Below are 19,527 nucleotides of genomic sequence, written 5' to 3'. Positions count from 1 at the left end.
ACTATTTTCCTCTAATACCTTCTATATAAAAATTACAAGAATATTGCATAAGTATTAGGTACTTATTCTTATACAGGGCGTAACAAAAATAAGTGATGTGTAGGTACGTGTTCCTTGTAGAGAGTTCACTGTGACTTTCACAGTTTTGAGAACAGAATTTTTGTATGGGGAAACTCGTGACGCTCGGGCCCTTGCCCATGCAAAAGTGAAAAAAATTTTCGTCTTTCAGCGCTGCTACTTTCACAGTGAACTATCTACAAGGAACACGTATACACCCCAAAGTATTATCACGTATTTTTGCTACACACTGTATAAAAACGCGATTAATTATTGGTTTTATTTTGCATGTTTTGTGCATTTTTTTGACACACCTATTATATTGTCCTCTATTTTTCAAAACTCTTCTATACTGTTATGTGCATAAATTATTTAAAGATTTTCTCTTAAATTGTTATTAATTTATATTTAATATTTGCAATCGTCATCCAATCAACTGGCTAAAAGTCCATTAACTTTAAAAACACTTGAATTCCCACAGTTTTTATCGGCAAGCTGTGAAAAGTATCCAATTTGTAAAACGCTATCATGTGTGTAGCCACTGTGTTGATAACATGTGGTAAACCTCAACCGACAACTTCGGATGGAAATAACAAGCAGCTTTGTTACAACAAACAATTAGTTTCACATAAAACGTAGCATAAAACCAAAATGCATCACTTCAAACATCGCATCTTTGATCTCCTTTGTTCTACAGATGTTTTGATAATTGCCATAAAATTATGTTGTTATATTTGTAGATTTCTAAGTGAAGGTGGGATTGATAATATCCGTATTGTACGGGATAACAATATAGAGGGCGTAACAAAACTAAGTGATAATACTTTAGGGTGTGTATGGGGCACCTATGTAGAGTTCGCTTTAAAAGTACTGCTGCTATCATAGCTGAAGGAGCAACATTTTTTTGAGATATGTATGGGTAGGCGCCCTGCGTCATACAAAAGTTACTCTTTCAGCGCTGCTACTTTTACAGTGAACTCTATATAGGGGTGGGTCCCCTATATAGAGTTCAGATATATATACGTGGGAGAGCCATGCTTCGGCACGAATGGGCCGGCTCGACCGGAGAAATACCACGTTCGCACAGAAAACCGGCGTGAATCAGCGCTTGCGCTGTGTTTCGCCGAGTGAGTGAGTTTACCGGAGGCCCAATTCCCTTCCCTATCCTCCCCTTTTCCCTTCCCTTCCCATCCCTACCCTCCCCTATTATCCTATTCCCTCTTAAAAGGCCGGCAACGCACTTGCAGCTCTTCTGATGCTGCGAGTGTCCATGGGCGACGGAAGTTGCTTTCCATCAGGTGACCCGTTTGCTCGTTTGCCCCCTTATTTCATTAAAAAAAAAGAAAAAAAAGATACACACCTAAAAGTATCGTCACTAAATAGTTTTGTCACATAATATAACATAATATTTTGTTAACATTTTACTTTCGCGTTGCATTATAATTAAACTTTTTAATCGGGACTTAACGCGACTTATTTAAGTAGTAATGCTACTACGAGTACATACTTTTTCTCGACGTTTCGGCCGTGTTGCAACGGCCGTGGTCTCGAGGGGACTGCAGGAGCGCGACGTCTTCGTTTGCACCGGGCGGTCGGTTCTACGACTACCCTCGAGTTGTCCAAAGTAGTAGTCGTAGAACCGACCGCCCGGTGCAAACGAAGACGTCGCGCTCCTGCAGTCCCCTCGTGACCACGGCCGTTGCAACACGGCCGAAACGTCGAGAAAAAGTATGTACTCGTAGTAGCATTACTACTTAAATAAGTCGCGTTAAGTCCCGATTAAAAAGTTTAATAATATTTTGTCTCGATAAAACTCGGCTGATTGGGCAAAATTCAGTCTTGAAATATTCGTGGAAGCCTAGAGAACTAGAGAAGGTTTATATTAGGAGAAAAGTTAAGTGGTACTAAGTTCACCGGGTGGTTATTAAAATAAAGTGTGACTTAGGTACGCTGTGGCTAATGGCTTGTGATATAAATTAGTGCAATCTAAAGTCCTGTATTCGCTTTGATTAGTGCAGGTGATTAGTGCAGATGATTACTAATCAAGAGAAAGCAAGTGTAGACAGCGGCTGATTAGTACAATTCTTTTAATTTCTCCTAATCACTAATCACCTGCACTCGACTAATCAAAGCTAATACAGGCCTTTAGATTGCGGGGGCGATACCGGTCCGTCCACGTCGTGTCCCTGGGCGCCTACCCCGTGCCATCGTGAGCTTTTTCTCGGTGACACGGGAGGAGTGGCTGAGTGTCTGTGTGTGTGAATGGCTGCGCCCACAGTGTGAGGAGAAAAAAAGTTTAGTAAAGATGACAGGTCGCAACAGTAAAAATAATCTCCGGGCGGGTCCCGGCTCCTCAGGGGCCGAGAATCCAGCACATCCCCGAAAGGGGATGTCAGGCCCACGTATACAGAGGGGTCAACTATTGCGATGAAGGAGGAGGAGAATAAGGAGATGTTGAGGGAGGGGAAGGAGGAGAGAAAAGGAGGTGTCAATATGGTAGGAAGTGATGTAAGGAGTCAAGGGAGGGGGTCTAAGAAGAAGGGAGGGGATGTGGTTAGGAGTAGAAGTAGGAGTGGGGGTAGAATGGACTCTGATAGGAGTACTGGTCGGAGATATTTGGTCCTTTCCGATGAGGCTGTGGCTGGGCCCTCGATGAGCCGAGTCATTGTCCGTAGAGGAATCACTTTGGGAGAAATCCTGGGTGAAGATTGGGCAATGCCCTCGGCGTCGGTCTCGGTGTCGTAGTCGGAACACCTGTCTCGTAAACGCCTTTACTCGGTGCGTTCCGGCTCCGACACTGAAGGCACAGATGTGGCGTCAGGCAGGGCCAAGAAGATGCCCACTTCCAGGCGTGGACGAGGCCGTGGGGCGGCCAAATTGTTGGCGGCTGCTTGGCAGGCTTTAACAGAGAAGGAGGCACAAAAGGCAGAGAATTTTGTGGCCTCATTGGAGAAGCAATCCTTCCGGAAATCCCCGGTGAAGGAGATTGCCTGTGAGAGGCCGGGTCCTTTGGACCTTGATGTAGACCAGATGGCGGCTGACGACCTGATGTCTACGGCTGTTGAGGGACTCGACGATATCCTCCATATTGCTAGCAAGTCCACTAATCTTAAAGGTGGATATGCTAGTAAGATTCGTCGAGCCACTGGTGTCATCAGGTTGGTCTTAGAGACACTGGCTACAAGGACAGAGGTGGAGGAGACGCGTCGTCTTCGGGCCGACAATAATCGGTTGCAAAGGGAAGTGGCCAACTTAAAGGAGGAAGTACGCGCGTATCGACGCGACTTCGAAGAGGCAAAGAAGACGACAACAGCTCAGCGTCACCCAACGCTGAGTGATGAGCAGCTGAGTTCCCTTGAGGGCAACATAGCTCGAATGGTCGGCAATATGATTGATAGCCGGCTTGCTGCCATTAAGGACAGGCTGCCGCCTCCTCCGGTAATTCGCCCGCCATTAGCGGCGGATCGCAAGAGGGCGGCCCGTGAGGCTGCTGGTACCTCTACGGCATCGGTGAATGTGGCGAGGGATAAGTCGCCAATTATTTTTCGCAGACCCGGTAAAAGGGGACCTCCTCCAGGTGCACGACTTCGTATCGGAGACGAGGAGATCAGGGTGAGCCCCACCATCAAGTATCTTGGGCTCACCCTGGATGGAAGGTGGACCTTCGGTCCCCATTTCCAGCAGCTGGGACCGAAGGTCATAAGAGCGGCATCCTCTCTGGGTCGACTCCTGCCGAATATAGGAGGGCCCAGTCAAGCCTGTCGGCAGCTGTACTCCGGGGTGTGCCGGAGTATGGCACTGTACGGTGCCCCAGTATGGGTGGATGCTCTCACCTTGCGTAATAGGGCCCTGCTGCACAAAATGCAGCGGGTCATTGCGGTGAGAGTCATCAGAGGCTACCGTACAGTCTCTTGGGCGGCAGCAACTGCTCTGGCGGGGGAACCGCCATGGGAGCTCACGGCGAGGGTGCTCGCCGAGTTGAACCTCCTCATCACTCAGGGGAGGTCGAATGGCGAATCCCCTTCGTGGGAGGAGCTCAGGCGGTTCCGGAGACTCGGAGAGCAGTGGCTGCTGAGGAGGTGGGCTGAGGATCTGGCGCAAACCCGGTACGGTAAACGTACCGCTGAGGCACTGCGTCCAGTTCTTGCGGCGTGGATGCGCCGCAAGAAGAAACCCCTCACCTTCCGCCTTACGCAGGTACTCACCCGGCACGGATGCTTCGGTGAGTACCTGTGTAAGGTCGCCAGTAAAGAGCCAACGCCAGCCTGCCATGAGTGCGGCGCTGTGGAGGACACGGCCCAGCATACCCTTGAGGTGTGCGATCGTTGGGCCGTGCAGCGCCACGATCTCGTGGCAGTGCTAGGAGGGGACCTCTCGCTCCCGAGCATGATGCGCTGCATGCTCGAGAGCGATGAGGCCTGGCAGGCGGCGGTCTCTTTCTGCGAAATTGTTATGTCGCAGAAAGAGGCCGCGGAGCGGGACAGAGAGGACGATCCCACCTCTCTGCCGCTCCGCCGGCGTAGGACGGGAGTGCGGAGGCGACGCTATGCGAACCTCCTAAGTCTCGTCTAACGGGGCTCCGGGAGAGGATGGGAACCTCCCCGGCTTAGCCAGTCCCGGCGACGAGGGGAACGCTTCAGTTTGCCGAAGTGTTCCCTAACTTTGGTGGAAGTCCGGTCCCTTCTGAGGTAGACCGGCCGGTCGTGGAAGGAGTCCTGTGTTTGTTAGATCCGGGACATCCCTCCTTTTTGCGGCTGAAGGCGAACCGCAGGTGGTTTTAGTGAGTAAGTGTCTCACATACCCCCGGGGTGCTTCAGCTAACTGAGGCACATCCCCAACCCGGGGCACCCCTGATGGGTTTCCCCTGCGCAAAAAAAAAGGCCTTTTGATTGCACTAATTTATAGCACAGTGAAAATTGATACGCTAACCTAACAGAAAAATAGTAGACCGACAGGAATTTATCCTTAGGGCACAGAAACTTAAGAAACTAATAAAAGGTTAGCCTGGAGCGAGACGAGTATAAATTATTATGTTTTTATAACTTCCGAAAATTAGGCAAAAGTAAACTTTTTGTATGGCGAAGGATTCGTGCGTTAATAACTTGACCTGACTCACTTTGTGTTTCGTGGAACTATCTTTTTGTTTGGTCTGTCTACCAGACCAATAAGGTTTTGGGACCGGTAAAATAATTTAAAATAAAAAATGGATTTAGACATTAGCCAGATATACATGGTACCTACCTTCCGGCCAAATTTTGATATACAGGTTGCAATTAACAAAAGGATAAAAATATATGTTATAGTAAAAAAATCACACTGTATTTTTTGGTTCAATGGACTCCTACCTAAAAAATTTGGTCGGTAGGTTTAATTGCACCCTGTATTGATCCTTGTTAAAAATATATAAAAATGGATTTTCAATCGTGTTAGTAACGCTAAACTCGAAAGCGGCTGAACGGATTGAGCTAATTTTAGTCTTAAAATATTTGTAGAAGTCCAGGGAAGGTTTCAAAGTGACACAAGGTTCACCGGGACAGCTAGTTAAAAATAAAAATACACGTATTTTTTCTTTTCTAATCACTCAAGCTAGTATGAACTGATGAAGTAGGTAAGTTACAAGGTTATTTACCTTTTAAGACCGTATTAGGGAAAAAGTAGTAATTACTGCCCTTATGTTATACAATGTTACTTATCCACAGCGACTGATCAAGAGTTCTGACCGCCCTAGGCTAATTTAGCTAATTATGAAGACGTGCCCCCGCTAGGTGTGTTACAATTTTTGAACTTTTGAACTTTGGGACTCTCAAGCGCATTGAATTTTAATGTTTGGTCTCGGTCTGGTTGAAATTTGTAGAGTAGATGCAATGATGCTAGATAAGTGCATGAGAATTGCGAAGACACGAATTCAGCCCCCCCCCCCCCCCCCCCCCCTCCCCTAATTAGCCTAAGGGTTAATCAGGCCCTGCTTATCCACTCATCCAGTTACGTCATCGAAATCGAAATGACCACCTTATTTAGTGGCATTTTTTACGAGATTCTGCTATGCAAGTTTACAAACCTAAGCCAACATCAAATAGACCATTACAATGTGCAAACAGTTTGCTCCATTTAACACTGACTCACTAAACCAAATTAGTTTTAGTTTGTTTTACGAAATAAAACAAAGAGCTTGTTATGTTTTAATATTTTGTTAGCGTGATTCTTAACCTAAACGGCATAATTGCAGTTTAGGTTCACTTTGATGTAAGCGAAGGTCTAATTTCACCAATGCCTGTTAGTGTTAACAGCGCTTTTGTTAAATTGTCACGTCTTCTCTTTCATTCATGTGAAAGAGAAGAAACGAAACAGGTAAGTGGTAAAGTGTTACTAATTCGAGCATTACATTACTACAATTTCATGGTGAAATTGGGCCGAAGCATGGCCGAAGTATGGACGAGTAGCTATATTCACCAATTTAATTGTCACGACTCACGTCACATCCAGTATCATCAGTTGCAATAACTCGCTAATTTGGTCGAGAGTTATTCCTAAATTCCATGACGACGTTTGACGTATTTAGCTGTACAGCTGTAAACCACATTGTTGATGTTTCAGGAGTTGTCGAGAGACATTAAGGATGGGTTGCAGTTTAACTAAGTATAACTTTTACTTTAACCATAACAAAATGTCAAATGAACTGTTAAATTCCTAGTGTAAAAGTCCATAATGGACGCCATATTTGACGATAACCGTAACCTTAACTATTACAACGCCTCTGGTGCAACCAACCCTAACAAGATATAAATTTATTTATTTTTTATTTATTTATTTTAATGCACAAAACACATTACAATCGAAATGAAATAGCATGATAAATACAGTTTATGACCTGGATTGTAAAGTAACATATGTGCACACTATTAAAAAAAATACTTTTAAACTATAACATTAGCTCATTAACTAATACTTATAATTTATGTATTTAAAAAGAAAAAGAAAAAAAAAAGGTGAACAATAAAAATAGGTTATTGGGAACCTTCTAAGGTGATATGGAGGATGTCTTTAACAATCTTTATAAACGATTGAAGCTTATCAAAAATGTCTAAATTTTTATTTTGTTTTGAATAATTATTGTATTGACGAGCCATGCGTGTTAAGGGGTTAAAATAGGATATATTATTTTTGTATATTTGTAAGGCAAACAGGTTAATGTTATTTGCTCTACGAGCACTAAATTTAATATTGAAGCTAATATGCGAGAGCAAGTTAGGTGAGTCTAATAAATTATTTATGATTTTATAGAAGTAAAGAAGATCAAAGAAGATGCGCCTATTCTCAAGAGTCTGTATTTTGAGATTAATAAGCCTATCGTGATAGTTTAAATTAGATCGTCCTGGGTTATAACGGTAAAAAAGAACCTTGACAAATTTCCTTTGTACGCGCTCAATGTCCTCTACGTGGACTTTATAATTAGGAGACCATACGGGGCTCCCATACTCTAAGATAGTCCTCACGAGAGTTAAGAATAGATATAGAGAACTGTTAGGTTTTTTGAAATCTTTAGTTGTCCTTAAAACAAATCCTTGAATTTGATTGGCTTTGCAAATAATGTGTTCATAATGAGCACGAAAGGAAAGTTTCTCGTCAAAAAGGACACCCAAATCTTTAACAACTTGAACGCGGGTAAGTGCTTGACCATCAATGCTATATATCCAGTTAATTTTATTACGTTTTTGAGTGAATGAAATAACAGAGCACTTACCAACGTTCAAGTACATACGATTTGCTTTACACCAATCTGATATTTTGTCAATGTCTCGCTGAAGGGCCAAGCAGTCTTCATTTTTAGATACCAATCTGAAAATCTTAAGGTCATCTGCGTACAATAGACAATTACAAGACAGTTCAAGTATTAAATCGTTTATGAAAATCACGAATAATAGAGGCCCTAGGTGGGAACCTTGAGGTACTCCCGATGTAACATTGGCTGGTGAGGAAATGAAACCCTTCAACGCTACTAGTTGATTCCTGTTCATTAGATAGGAGCATATCCATCTATACAAGTTTCCATGAATACCATAGGACGCTAATTTACGACAAAGTAGGCGATGATTTACTTTGTCAAAGGCCTTCGTAAAATCTGTATATACGGCGTCTACTTGGCCACCAATGGAAAAAGCTTGGCAGAGATAATTTTTATACTCCAATAAATTTGTGACAGTTGATCGACCCTTTATAAAACCGTGTTGCTTGTGTGAAAGAAGTGGTTTCATGTGACTATAAAGATGATCATAGACTAAAGACTCAAATATTTTAGCGAAACAGGAAAGAATACTTATAGGTCGATAATTTCTGCAATCTGTCTTATCGCCACTTTTAAATATTGGGATAATATGTGCTGTCTTCCAACGGTCAGGGAAAGCTCCACTGGCTACAGATTTATTATAAATGATAGTTAGAGGTATTGATAACTCCGTAACAAGCAGCTTTATAAAATAAGGGGGTAACAAATCTGGTCCACCACCTTTATTAGTATCTAGTTTTTTTATTTTTAATATTATATCACTTTGTTTAATTAATATATTGGACAACGTGTCAGGTATGCAATTGCTGTTAGAGCTAGTGCAATAGTGATAATCACATTGGAGGTCATCATTGCTGTCAAAAACCGAAACAAAGTAACTGGAAAAAAGATTACAAACCTCCTGACCGTTTGATGACGATTTACCATCAAATTTGACAGTGTTCGGTATTGAAACGTTACCTTTTCTGCTATTTACATACCGCCAAAATGATTTCATGTTAGTTTTTAGAGAATTCTCGGTCGCGGAAATATATTTGTCATAACATGTTTTAGTTAGAGCTTTACACCTATGTCTAAGCATAGAGAACACATCATAGTCGCGGGGGTTTCCAAATTTTTTGTAAAGTTTATGATATTTATTTTTTTCTTGGTTGCATTTTATTAAAGCTCTACTATACCAAATAGGGTATGATAAAGTTTTGTTAGATACGGTAGGAGTATGGTTTTTTATTATTTTAAACAGTGTGTCATAAAAGGCATCTGTACACGAGTTAATATCATTAGATCGCAAAATATCCTGCCAATTAACACGATTTAACTCAGATTTTAAGTTTATAAATATAACGTACTGTCTGGAAGGCGTCATTTTGTTCATTTTTGACACGTCATTGTTTATTGAAAAATACATGACAAACATTCTCAACCGCTCTTTATAGAGAATATAGATAACGGATAAAGCAAAAGTATGACCACGTATGACTAAATCTTTGTTGAGTAGTAGGTTCGTACTTACATAGAGTTTGATAAAACTTATATATCTGCAATAAAAAAAAATACTTCCACCTATAGTTTATGTATAGTTTATGCAGAGTTTATGTATTATGTATATTGTATACATATTATACATAATATTATGTCATGTACAAAAACATATTTGCTGAAGAATTAATCGAGAAAAGGTAGGTAGTGCCCTTGCGCGCTTCGCTTGGCTCATCTTGGCGGGGGGCACTTCCGTGCCCCCAGATATACCAAAGGTTAAAGGTTAAATTTATATTTTGTTTAAAGTGGCTATATAGTATACCTCAAAGTAGGTTTAAGTAAAATCCATATATCCTTACATCAGTAACGTGTTGAGTTACTTAATATTTTAAATGCGAAATGTGTGTCTATCTGTCTGTCAGTAATACCTCTTCGCGCCCAAACCTCTGAACCGATTTTGCTGAAATTTGGTGAAGGGATACTTTGAGTCCCGGGAAAGGACATAAGATACTTTTTATCCCGGAAAAATATACGGTTCCCACGCGATAAACGAAATTTTGGCGGTCGTACAAAATAATACAAAAACAACCTAAATTAAGCTCATGGGAATGCCGATCACAGATGTTACAAGACAAACAAAATCTAGCTAAAACACTTTATCAAAACAGCTGCTTGTCAAAATACTGCTGGCTTTATTTACATTTTAACATGTAGTACACCACACCATAATATTGTTTCTCGTATGGTGTGTTTAATGATGTCACATCCGTCTTAGCCCAAACTAATGGTTTCCATATTTATATTTTGAAGATCCTTGAACTGATTTATCTAAAGTCTACATGCAGCCAGGAAATAGGTCTATTGTAATAACAAATAAAATAAAATTGGATTTACTAGCTCTACTTTGGTGTTATAAACTCTTGCCGCCGTACTCAGAGACGAATACTTAGACATAGGTACTTAACTGCAATTAAATGAAGATTTTGACATAAGCCCCATACATTATCTGTCAAAATTGAAGTTTAATCATCATTAATTGCGTGGTAGACTGGACCTCGGACCGCAAGCTGTCATTCGTAAATCGTAACATAATGTAAAACAAAGTAGGGGAGGGGAGGGTGCTATTCGTGTAGTCACTCGAGCGTCATGGAGACCTAGTAGGTTTTTTTTACATAAGGTAAAACTGATTTAAAAAAAATAAGACCTTTTTTTATTTTAGCGGTGGGTTTAGAAACTGCAGCCATTTTAAAGTTATGAAAAAGAAAATATATTCATAAAATTGCTTATTTAGTTAAATTATAACAAGATTTTAGACAACAAGGACTAAATCATTTAGTTTAGTGCAGCATAAAATATATGCGAAGCTTAGTTAGGAAAATGTGTATTTTTTATGTCCTAACCTTTGAATCTTCAGTGCTTCAGTTATAAGGAAGCTTCTTTGGGGTATACAGTATACTAAACATTCCCTATCTTAATCTGGCAGATCCGATGACATTTCAATATTCCAAAATATCTTTTTTTTTACCCACATAAATGTCGGAAGCCTATAAAAGCTTAATCTGATACGCTCGAGCTTGTCGCGAAATCCCCTCTTCCCCTCCCTAACTATTTGTAACACATAAAGCTTAGAACAAACCTACGCGTCAGTAGCGTCAGACGCGGTACGCGATACGGGAGCGTCTGCAACGCGAAACTGGCCGTGCACACCTGCGCGACTACGGCGCGAACCGTCAAACATCATTTGTTAATGAACAGTCACTAAAGACGCGCGACTTCATCTGGTGTATGCTAACTGAGTTGTGGTAATGACATGGTGTAGAAACTTGTCTGAGCGTGTGGTTGGAATTTCAGTGTTCAAGCCGCTCTTTGTCAGTCAAATGGTGTTAAAATGCACGCACGCTGCTATAAAATGGCAGATTTACGTAAATATTATAAACGTCAGTTTGCAACTGAATTCATTGAATTATAAAAATCTCTGCTCGCTCTGTGGAAGATCAAAAAAAAAAATACGCATATGAAAAAAAAAACATTTTATTTATGCATTATAAATTTTGTCACTAGCAAACACTGGAAAAATTAAAGCAGAAGAAATAGTTCTTCATTGTGAAACATTGTTTATATGCCGACGATCTCGGCAAGAATGTGGCTTGCGCACGCATGTGGTAGATAAGTCAGTCTTACATCTTTTCATGCGAGAAGCATGCGCTAGTAAAACAGCTGTGTTCAAGCATGCACATGTGGTAGGTGCCTTAATATCATGACACAATCTATCAAAACGTAAACAAATCAAAAAATCATAAACTAAAGAGTTGTACAAAATAATATAAAAAAGGTTTTAAAAAAGAAGTCTAGTTATGTACACTTCAAAACACGCGTCTGACAACTTGACGCGTTTCGCTTTGCCGACGCGAACATTTCGCGTCGCGTCGCGTAGGTGTGCACGGCGCCATAAGATTACATGGGCAGCGTCCGCCACGCGGTAGACGCTACCGCTTCGCAGTCGCTTTGGTCGCGTAGGTTTGTCCTAAGCTTAATTCATTCACTGCTTTCTTAACGCGAATTTATCTATACTAAGTAATATAGTAGGGGAGGTCGCGCTCATTTTAAAAAGTAATTTCATACTGAGCGAAAATCGTAACAATAATACTATTCTATTAATACATAAGAGTTTTGATCGTCAGCTACTCCTGTATGGGTAGAATAAAAATTGAGAGTACCTATCTCAAAGTTGTTGTTGGGAATCGTATTGAATAGACATTCAAAAGATCCCAATTTGCACCCAATAAAGCTTCATATCTAGATTATACACGTTCAGGTTCGGTAGGTGTTATTTTAGTTTTAGTATTATAACAACAGATAGCGCTTTTAAAGTAAAATGTTCTTCTTCACAAATATTGACTATCAAATTAATTAGGTAAGTACTTAAAATTGCTATGTGGGACAATTTAATGGTTAATTCAAACGAAAATCGCCGACAGCTACCGCTGGACAAAAATTTGGTCGGTATGAAATGACTTAGCAAACGATAGCACTACCTCCCCTACTAATACTAGTTGTCCCGGCAAACGTCGCTTTGCCATTATATTATATTATAAAGAATTTCGTCCATATTATTTTATTGAAGTGACTAAATAAGTATGTTACCATGACAACGGCTATCGGTATCCCGTCGCACAAACAATAATCGCCGTCAATCTCGAGATGTAATAATTTACTATTATTTATTCAACAAATGCACTAATCAATATAAAAAGTAACCAGTAGCCGATTCTCAGACCCACTGAATATGCATATAAAATTTGGGTAAAATCAGTAAAGCCGTTTCGGAGGAGTACGTGGCCTAACATTGTGACACGAGAATTTTATATATATATAGGAGATTGTAAAATGCGTCTCCTTAAACTATTACTTAGGTACTTAAAATGCGTTTTTATATTTTGAAGACACCATCGGTTAATAAAACTGGTTGTAATTGTATCGGTCGAATCCCTCTCTCCCAGCCCTGGGAAAGGTCATCTGAGAGCTATATTAAGCACAATTTGAGATCTTTGTTAAATCACCCTAAAATAACGTTAGGGTCGCGACCCATGACCTAATAAATTATACGTTAAATATTTATGTGGCGGCCAAAGGAAGATCTTCCGACCGAGCGAGGTGTTATGCCCGGCCTATAGTAATCGGCCTTTTACTTTTTTGCTATTATTGAAATTACATTAAAGAAAAACCTTGATTATTATCTTATCTTATCTTATATAGGTATTTAAACGAGCAATTCTTGTATATATATAATTGGAATCTCGGAATCGGCTCCAACGATTTTCATGAAATTTAGTATATAGGGGGTTTCGGGGGCGATAAATCGATCTAGCTAGAAATCATTTTTATAAAATGTTATTTTATTCGTGTTTATTGAATACACAAGCTAGTTATTTATAATGTGTTCATATCACACTCAATCAGTGTTACACATTTTAAAATTAATTAAAGGGAATGTTTCTGAAATTACTTGCACCAACAAATTATGTATGTATTATTAAATAAAGATTTCATGTAGACCGTACATGAAATATTTAATGAAAACCATCAACTGTATTATTTAATTATTTATTGTGCACAAGAAATATTAACAAAACAACAATTCACACAGTAAGACGACACAAAGGATCTGCTTATTTCTAATAGAAATCTCTTCCAGCAGCCCTACGGAGAGAGATTGGATAAGGATAGCAGATAGGACGTACACAATCATGAATGTAATATTATAATATAAACAAGTACTTCTACAATAAAACTAATAAAGTAATAGTAGTAATAATAATAATGAACAGATAAGATAATATTATATGAATGACAAAATAAATAAATTATAAAATATGAACCAAAAGCTATAGCTACAACATACAATAAAATATAATAAATAGTATTATAAGTATAATAAATAAATACTATATGTATATATAATAATGGTATTTAAATGTATCATAGAAACAAAATAAAGTAACGTACGCGAAATAAACATAACACGATTCGGCAGGCCGCGTGTGCAACTTACCCGCGAAACAGCACTAAAAAGCCTTTCGAAACCATGATCGGCTTGGCCGACTAGTCGGCCGATTAGTCGGCTTCTTTGCAGCCGACTAATTGGCTAGTCGGCCAAAGTCATGATCGGCACATCTCTAGTTTTTAGTGAATGAAAATATTTATAACCCGCTCTTCTCACCTGCGAGGTTACCACGAGGTTGCGAAAACAAAGCCCAAATTAGTTTTATGACCGTATGGCGTGAATAGATCTCATATCATAATTTTATAGTTTTTATAAAAACGGATTGTTTGTAGGGCAAACGAGCAGTCTAATTGCCTGAAGTGACCCACCGCGAAGACATTAACAATTTTACACCAGCGTCCAGCCCCCCCGAACGCGAGTCTAGGAAGTGTCAAGCTTTTTACCACCATCGTAGGGTCACAACTCACAATTACACTAGATAATATTGTAATACTGTGGTAGGGTGCTTATTTCTTGTACCAATTTTATGTTGTTGGTCCTAAACTGTAGAAAAAGCGACTGTCGTTCTTTGGTGCCTTTTGGCTTAAACTGTAATCAGTCTCTTGGACTAGGTCCAAACAAATATGTGTCGGGTCTGTAGACGATCGCTGGTAGAGTTGCGATAGCTTCTATCGTACCCGCAACTCTGCCTTAAGCGATGAGTGGAGCACCATGGAGCAGCATTTTATACGTGGGAGAGCTATGCTTCGGCACGAATGGGCCGGCTCGACCGGAGAAATACCACGTTCTCACAGAAAACCGGCGTGAAACAGCGCTTGCGCTGTGTTTCGCCGAGTGAGTGAGTTTACCGGAGGCCCAATCCCCTACCCTATTCTCTTCCCTGTCCTCCCCTATTCCCTTCCCTTCCCTCTCCTATTACCCTATTCCCTCTTAAAAGGTCGGCAACGCACTTGCAGCTCTTCTGATGCTGCGAGTGTCCATGGGCGACGGATGTTGCTTTCCATCAGGTGACCCGTTTGCTCGTTTGCCCCCTTATTTCATTAAAAAAAAAAAAAAAAAAAAAAAAAAACCATGGGGTTTTAGTGGGTAGCAGGAGTCCCACATACCCCGGCCGATATCCCCAATTTGCCGGGGATGCGTAAAGCATTTCCCGATGTTAAAAAAAAAAAAAGGTCCATACAAATATAGTAGTACCAATGTAGAACTGTAAAGCTCTGCATTATTACAGTTTACTAAACTTACAAAAACGACGTTTAATTTTAACTTTTCAATATAACGAGCGAAGGCAAAAATACTTTAATAATTAACTAAATTTTGCTCGGAGGAACCTTTTGTTTTGCCAACAAGAAGTTGGCTATGTCATTGTTCGAGGTGTCCTTTCGCCGTGCCAATTTTATAAAAAGCAACCTAGTAAATTGATAGCATTTTTGAATAGGGAAATATTTCATTCAGATAGTAAAAAAACGTAAAAAATATCACAGTACCCAGTACCCACCTCCTACTGAAAGGGGGCTAAAAAAGCCTAATGAAAGAGGAAACTGTTTATTAGCGTGTCCACAAGAATATTCGTTATGATAGCACATAATTTTGCCAGTTGAGTGAACAAACGGGAGACCGTGTAATTCGGAAGTCTCATAATACTTTATTACAAGAAGGGTCGCAATTTTCTCGACAATAGGTCTTAACTCCCGATTCAGTGCGGATGACACGGTAGCCGTGTCATACGCGTTTTTAACGTGTGCCGTATGACACGGGAGCAGTGTCATTTGATATACGATTGTATCTCCCTCAAATTACACTTTAGAAGGTTTTACTCTGAACAAAATCATATTAATTTTCCACGTAGAACAAGCCTATAGGCTTCGCCTCTGAATATTCTGTGAAAAAATTTGTGAAAAAGTAGGGGCCGTCAACCTTTTTTAAAAGGTGCATTCATTGCGGATTATACGACAGCCGCGTCTTATGGGTTTTTAACGTGTGGCGTATGACACGTGAGCCGTGTCATGTCAAGCGATTGTATCTCCCTCTAATTACACTTTAGAAGGTTCTGCTCCGAAAAACCATCTAAATTTTCTACGTAAAACAAGCTTATAGGCTTCCTCTCTGAATATTCTGTGAATTGAAAAAAGTAGGTGCTGTCTCCTTTTTTAGCCCACCGTTCATTATCCAAAATTTCTGATCACTAAAATTCGGTCGCCCGCCGGAACGTACTCTGTTCATACATTTTGTTGTGGACGCCGCATACTATCAGAATTCTGACGTGTCAAAATGTATGAGTGTCCGACTTTTTCTGATAATAAATTCGGATAATGTGCGGCCGGGCTTTTTAATAGTAAACTTTTAAGAAAATAAAGAAGTAATATTGGGAGTCTTTATGGTTCCCATCATCAGATCACCACTTTTGTGAACATGGTACCAACTCGGAACCGGATCAATCGGAACAAATACCCTATACAAAAAAAGAAAAATTTTGAAAATCCGTTCACAAACAGCGGAGTAATCGTTGAACACACATAAAAAAATATCCACAGCCAAACGTATAACCTCCTCTTTTTTGGAAGTCGGATAAAAAATATTAACTACGAAATTTATCTACGAACGTATAATTTACTTTGGAAGCCCACATCTATTTAATATAGGTAGGTACTCATTTTTCTAACTTTGAAACCTACAAAAGGTTTGCAACATCTGAATAAAAAAATCGCTTACCTGCCATTTTCAGGTTTACACTTAGTAAAACTACTCGAAATCAACTTAAAACAACGTAGCCTTCCGTCAACAACAATAGTTTGGGTTCAATTAAATAAATTAAGTTAATACAAGCGTAAACACCAAAAAAAAACCATAAAGCTTTTTGAACGTGGCGGATGACACGGTAGCCGTGTCATCTACTCCTATGGCGTATGACACGGCTCACGTGTCACGGGAAAATTGTATGCCGCCACGACTGAAAGTCTTCAAAAAGGTGCGCCGCATTGAATCGGTTAATACAAGCAGTGCGCATACTTAACGAAAGTCGTAATGTAAAATTACCTAAGTACTTGTAGCCTACAAGTTGTAGGAGAACGGCTAATTTTATCCCTGGGGTATAATTTTAAATTGTAAACTCGTCTTATATATTACTAGATGTTCCGCACGGCTTCGCCCGCCTAATTTAGGAATGTCACGGAAACCATACATTTTTCCTCAAAAAAAGAAACCTATGCCCTTTCACGTGGTCAATTCTTCATGTGTGCCAAATAACATAAAAATTGCTCCAGTACGTTCAAATTACATACTACCATAAAAACAGTTTTTTTTAAGATTTCATGCACCATTTTGTCGGCATCATTAATATGTGCATTCATGCCAAATTAAAGCTTCGTAGGTCCTATGGTCTCTGAGCAAAACCGCGGACAGACAGACAGATAGACAGACAGACGGACAGACGGACAGACGGACAGACGGACGGACAGATCAAAACTATAAGTGTTCCTTGTTGACTACGGAACCCTACAAACTAGCGGTACTAGTTACTACGGACCGGCCGACCACGCGCAATGTAGGGTACAAATTACAATACGCATGGCCCGACACGCACTTGGCCGGTTTTAACTTTTAAATCTTCCTGTCTTTTTCTAAAAGTATCTTGAGTTATTTGATTATAGACGCTACGGCGAGGTAAATACACTTTCGCATTTATATCGCCTTTATAAAACTGAGGTATTACGTGGGAACTGGGAGCTTTGAGAACTTTATAAATATTTTATTTTAATTCTTATAAGCGTAGGTCTGAAGCAAATGTAATATAAAATTAAAAATGTATAAAATGATTGCGCACCCACTTAAATATTGATACCCTAATGCTTGTAACTTTCATTGTTAGGAGTTGGCATGGATGTAGCGATTTTGATAAGACTTGTAAACAAACTTCTACGAAGTGGGTCGATTTATGCAAAATTGAATTAGGTATGTTCGATATTGGCTGTTATTAATAATTCGATCGCGGATTCCAGGAAATGCTATTGTATTCGATTGTTGTCGCGATCACCGGTGCTCTTAGGGGAAATTCAAAATCTTAAGCTTATATTAAGGCAAATGAAATGAAAAAGTTTCACTTACGAATTAGTTACAAAATATTAAATAACACTTTCAGGAAAAATATCTACGACGCATACCATCGGTTCGAGAACTAATCCAGCGAGAAGAACCGACTTTTAGTTTGTACAGATTCTTTATTTCATACTATAAGTAAATTAATAATTATCCAAAATGTATTGAAAAGTGTTGCTTATGTGTTTTTCTTAAAAAAAAACTAATCAGAGTATGATTTTGTTCTTACCTCTTGAAGATACATATCCTCGGCCGACGAGTTGGAGTCCACCAAGTATTTGTCACACTTGATATTATGCATGTAGTAGAAGTGATGAATAGCGCTAATCTCCGTCAATTCCGTTCCATTGTACACCGGCGGATTAAACGGCTCGTCCGAACTGGTGTCCTGACACGACCTGTTCACATAAGACTGGTTCTCCCCGCAGCACTTCCAGAGGCATATCCGCACCAGGCACGGGCAGCCGAGGGTCCCGTTCTCACTCTGGTACCAGGTCCCGCTCGTGTACTCCACCCCGGCATGAACGATGGACCCATTCGAGTACCTCTCCCCCGAACTCACATCCACACTCTGGTCCTCAGCGCACGGGTTGGATAAAACTTTTAGGACGAGCACCGACAGAACTATTAATTTCAACATTTTGAAAATTTAAAATCACATTATACGCCGAGCGAATCTAGTGCACTATCAACAACGTTATCGCCCGTGAGGTAACTCGATGTATCATTTTTATAATGATAAGTGATAAGCGAGTCGCGATTTACGCGTCACGCACCTACGGCGTACACTTCCAGACTGGGTCTGGGCCGAAAGGCGAAACTTCTTAGCGCGCCCATGTGGCGGCGTGGGCCGTGGGATTCGTCTGCTGCACTTCGCGCGCTCCGAGGGTGCGGTTCGTTTGTTTTATGTAATTGCATCATTAAAGTGGAGTGGTAAATGCTAATACGCCGTATTCGCGTGAAATATATGAGACTGTTTGCGGGTCAAGGGAAGGGCGAGAAGTGTGTACGGACATGCGACTGCATAGGGGTCTTTTGCGACTATAAGGAGTGAGCACACTGAGACGGGCCGTGCCGGGGCTCAGCGTGCCGGGGCTCATCGCAAAAATCCGCCTCCATACAATTTGTATCGCACACTGTGTCGGAGCGCAGCGGATTTCCGCTTCCATACAAATTGTATGGAGGCGGATTTTTGCGATGAGCCGCGGCACGCTCAGCCCCGGCACGGCCCGTCTCTGTGTGTTCACTCCTTTAAAGAACGACACGCAACACGACGCGACGCTGTATTTTATGCCAAACAAAATTTGGACTTTGTTATCACAAAAGATCATTAATATTTTGTGTTAATAAAGTACAAATTGGCAAGTACGAGACTGTTTTTTGGGTTCCGTATCCAAAGGGTATAAACTGTCTGTCTGTCTGTCTCCAGGCTGTAACTTAATAACCGTGGTAGAGCCATGTTTCGGCACGAATGGGCCGGCTCAATCGGAGAAACACCACGAGCGTCGAGCTCACAGAAAACCGGCGTGAAACAGCGCTTGCGCTGTGTTTCGCCGAGTGAGTGAGTTTTGCTGGAGGCCCAATTCCCTACCCTTCCCTTCCCTATTCCCTT

At 40.6% G+C, this 19,527-nt stretch overlaps 1 protein-coding gene across 1 annotated transcript in view; it reads right to left on the bottom strand.

Annotated features, from left to right (window-relative positions):
• LOC121733037 (G-protein coupled receptor Mth2-like) overlaps window positions 1-18,691 on the bottom strand; it is a 38,766-nt gene extending 20,075 nt beyond the window's left edge. The window contains exon 1 of the mRNA XM_042123125.1: window positions 18,145-18,691. Coding sequence (XP_041979059.1) covers window positions 18,145-18,555 — 411 coding nt within the window. The 5' untranslated portion in view covers window positions 18,556-18,691. The remainder of the gene's footprint in view (window positions 1-18,144) is intronic.
• Between the last annotated feature and the right edge of the window lie 836 nt (window positions 18,692-19,527).

This window comes from Aricia agestis, chromosome 13 (assembly GCF_905147365.1).
Source record: "Aricia agestis chromosome 13, ilAriAges1.1, whole genome shotgun sequence".
NCBI classification, from domain to species: Eukaryota; Metazoa; Arthropoda; class Insecta; order Lepidoptera; family Lycaenidae; genus Aricia; species Aricia agestis.
Note: the sequence above shows the minus strand (reverse complement) of the source record. Positions and strands in the feature narration are given on the sequence as shown.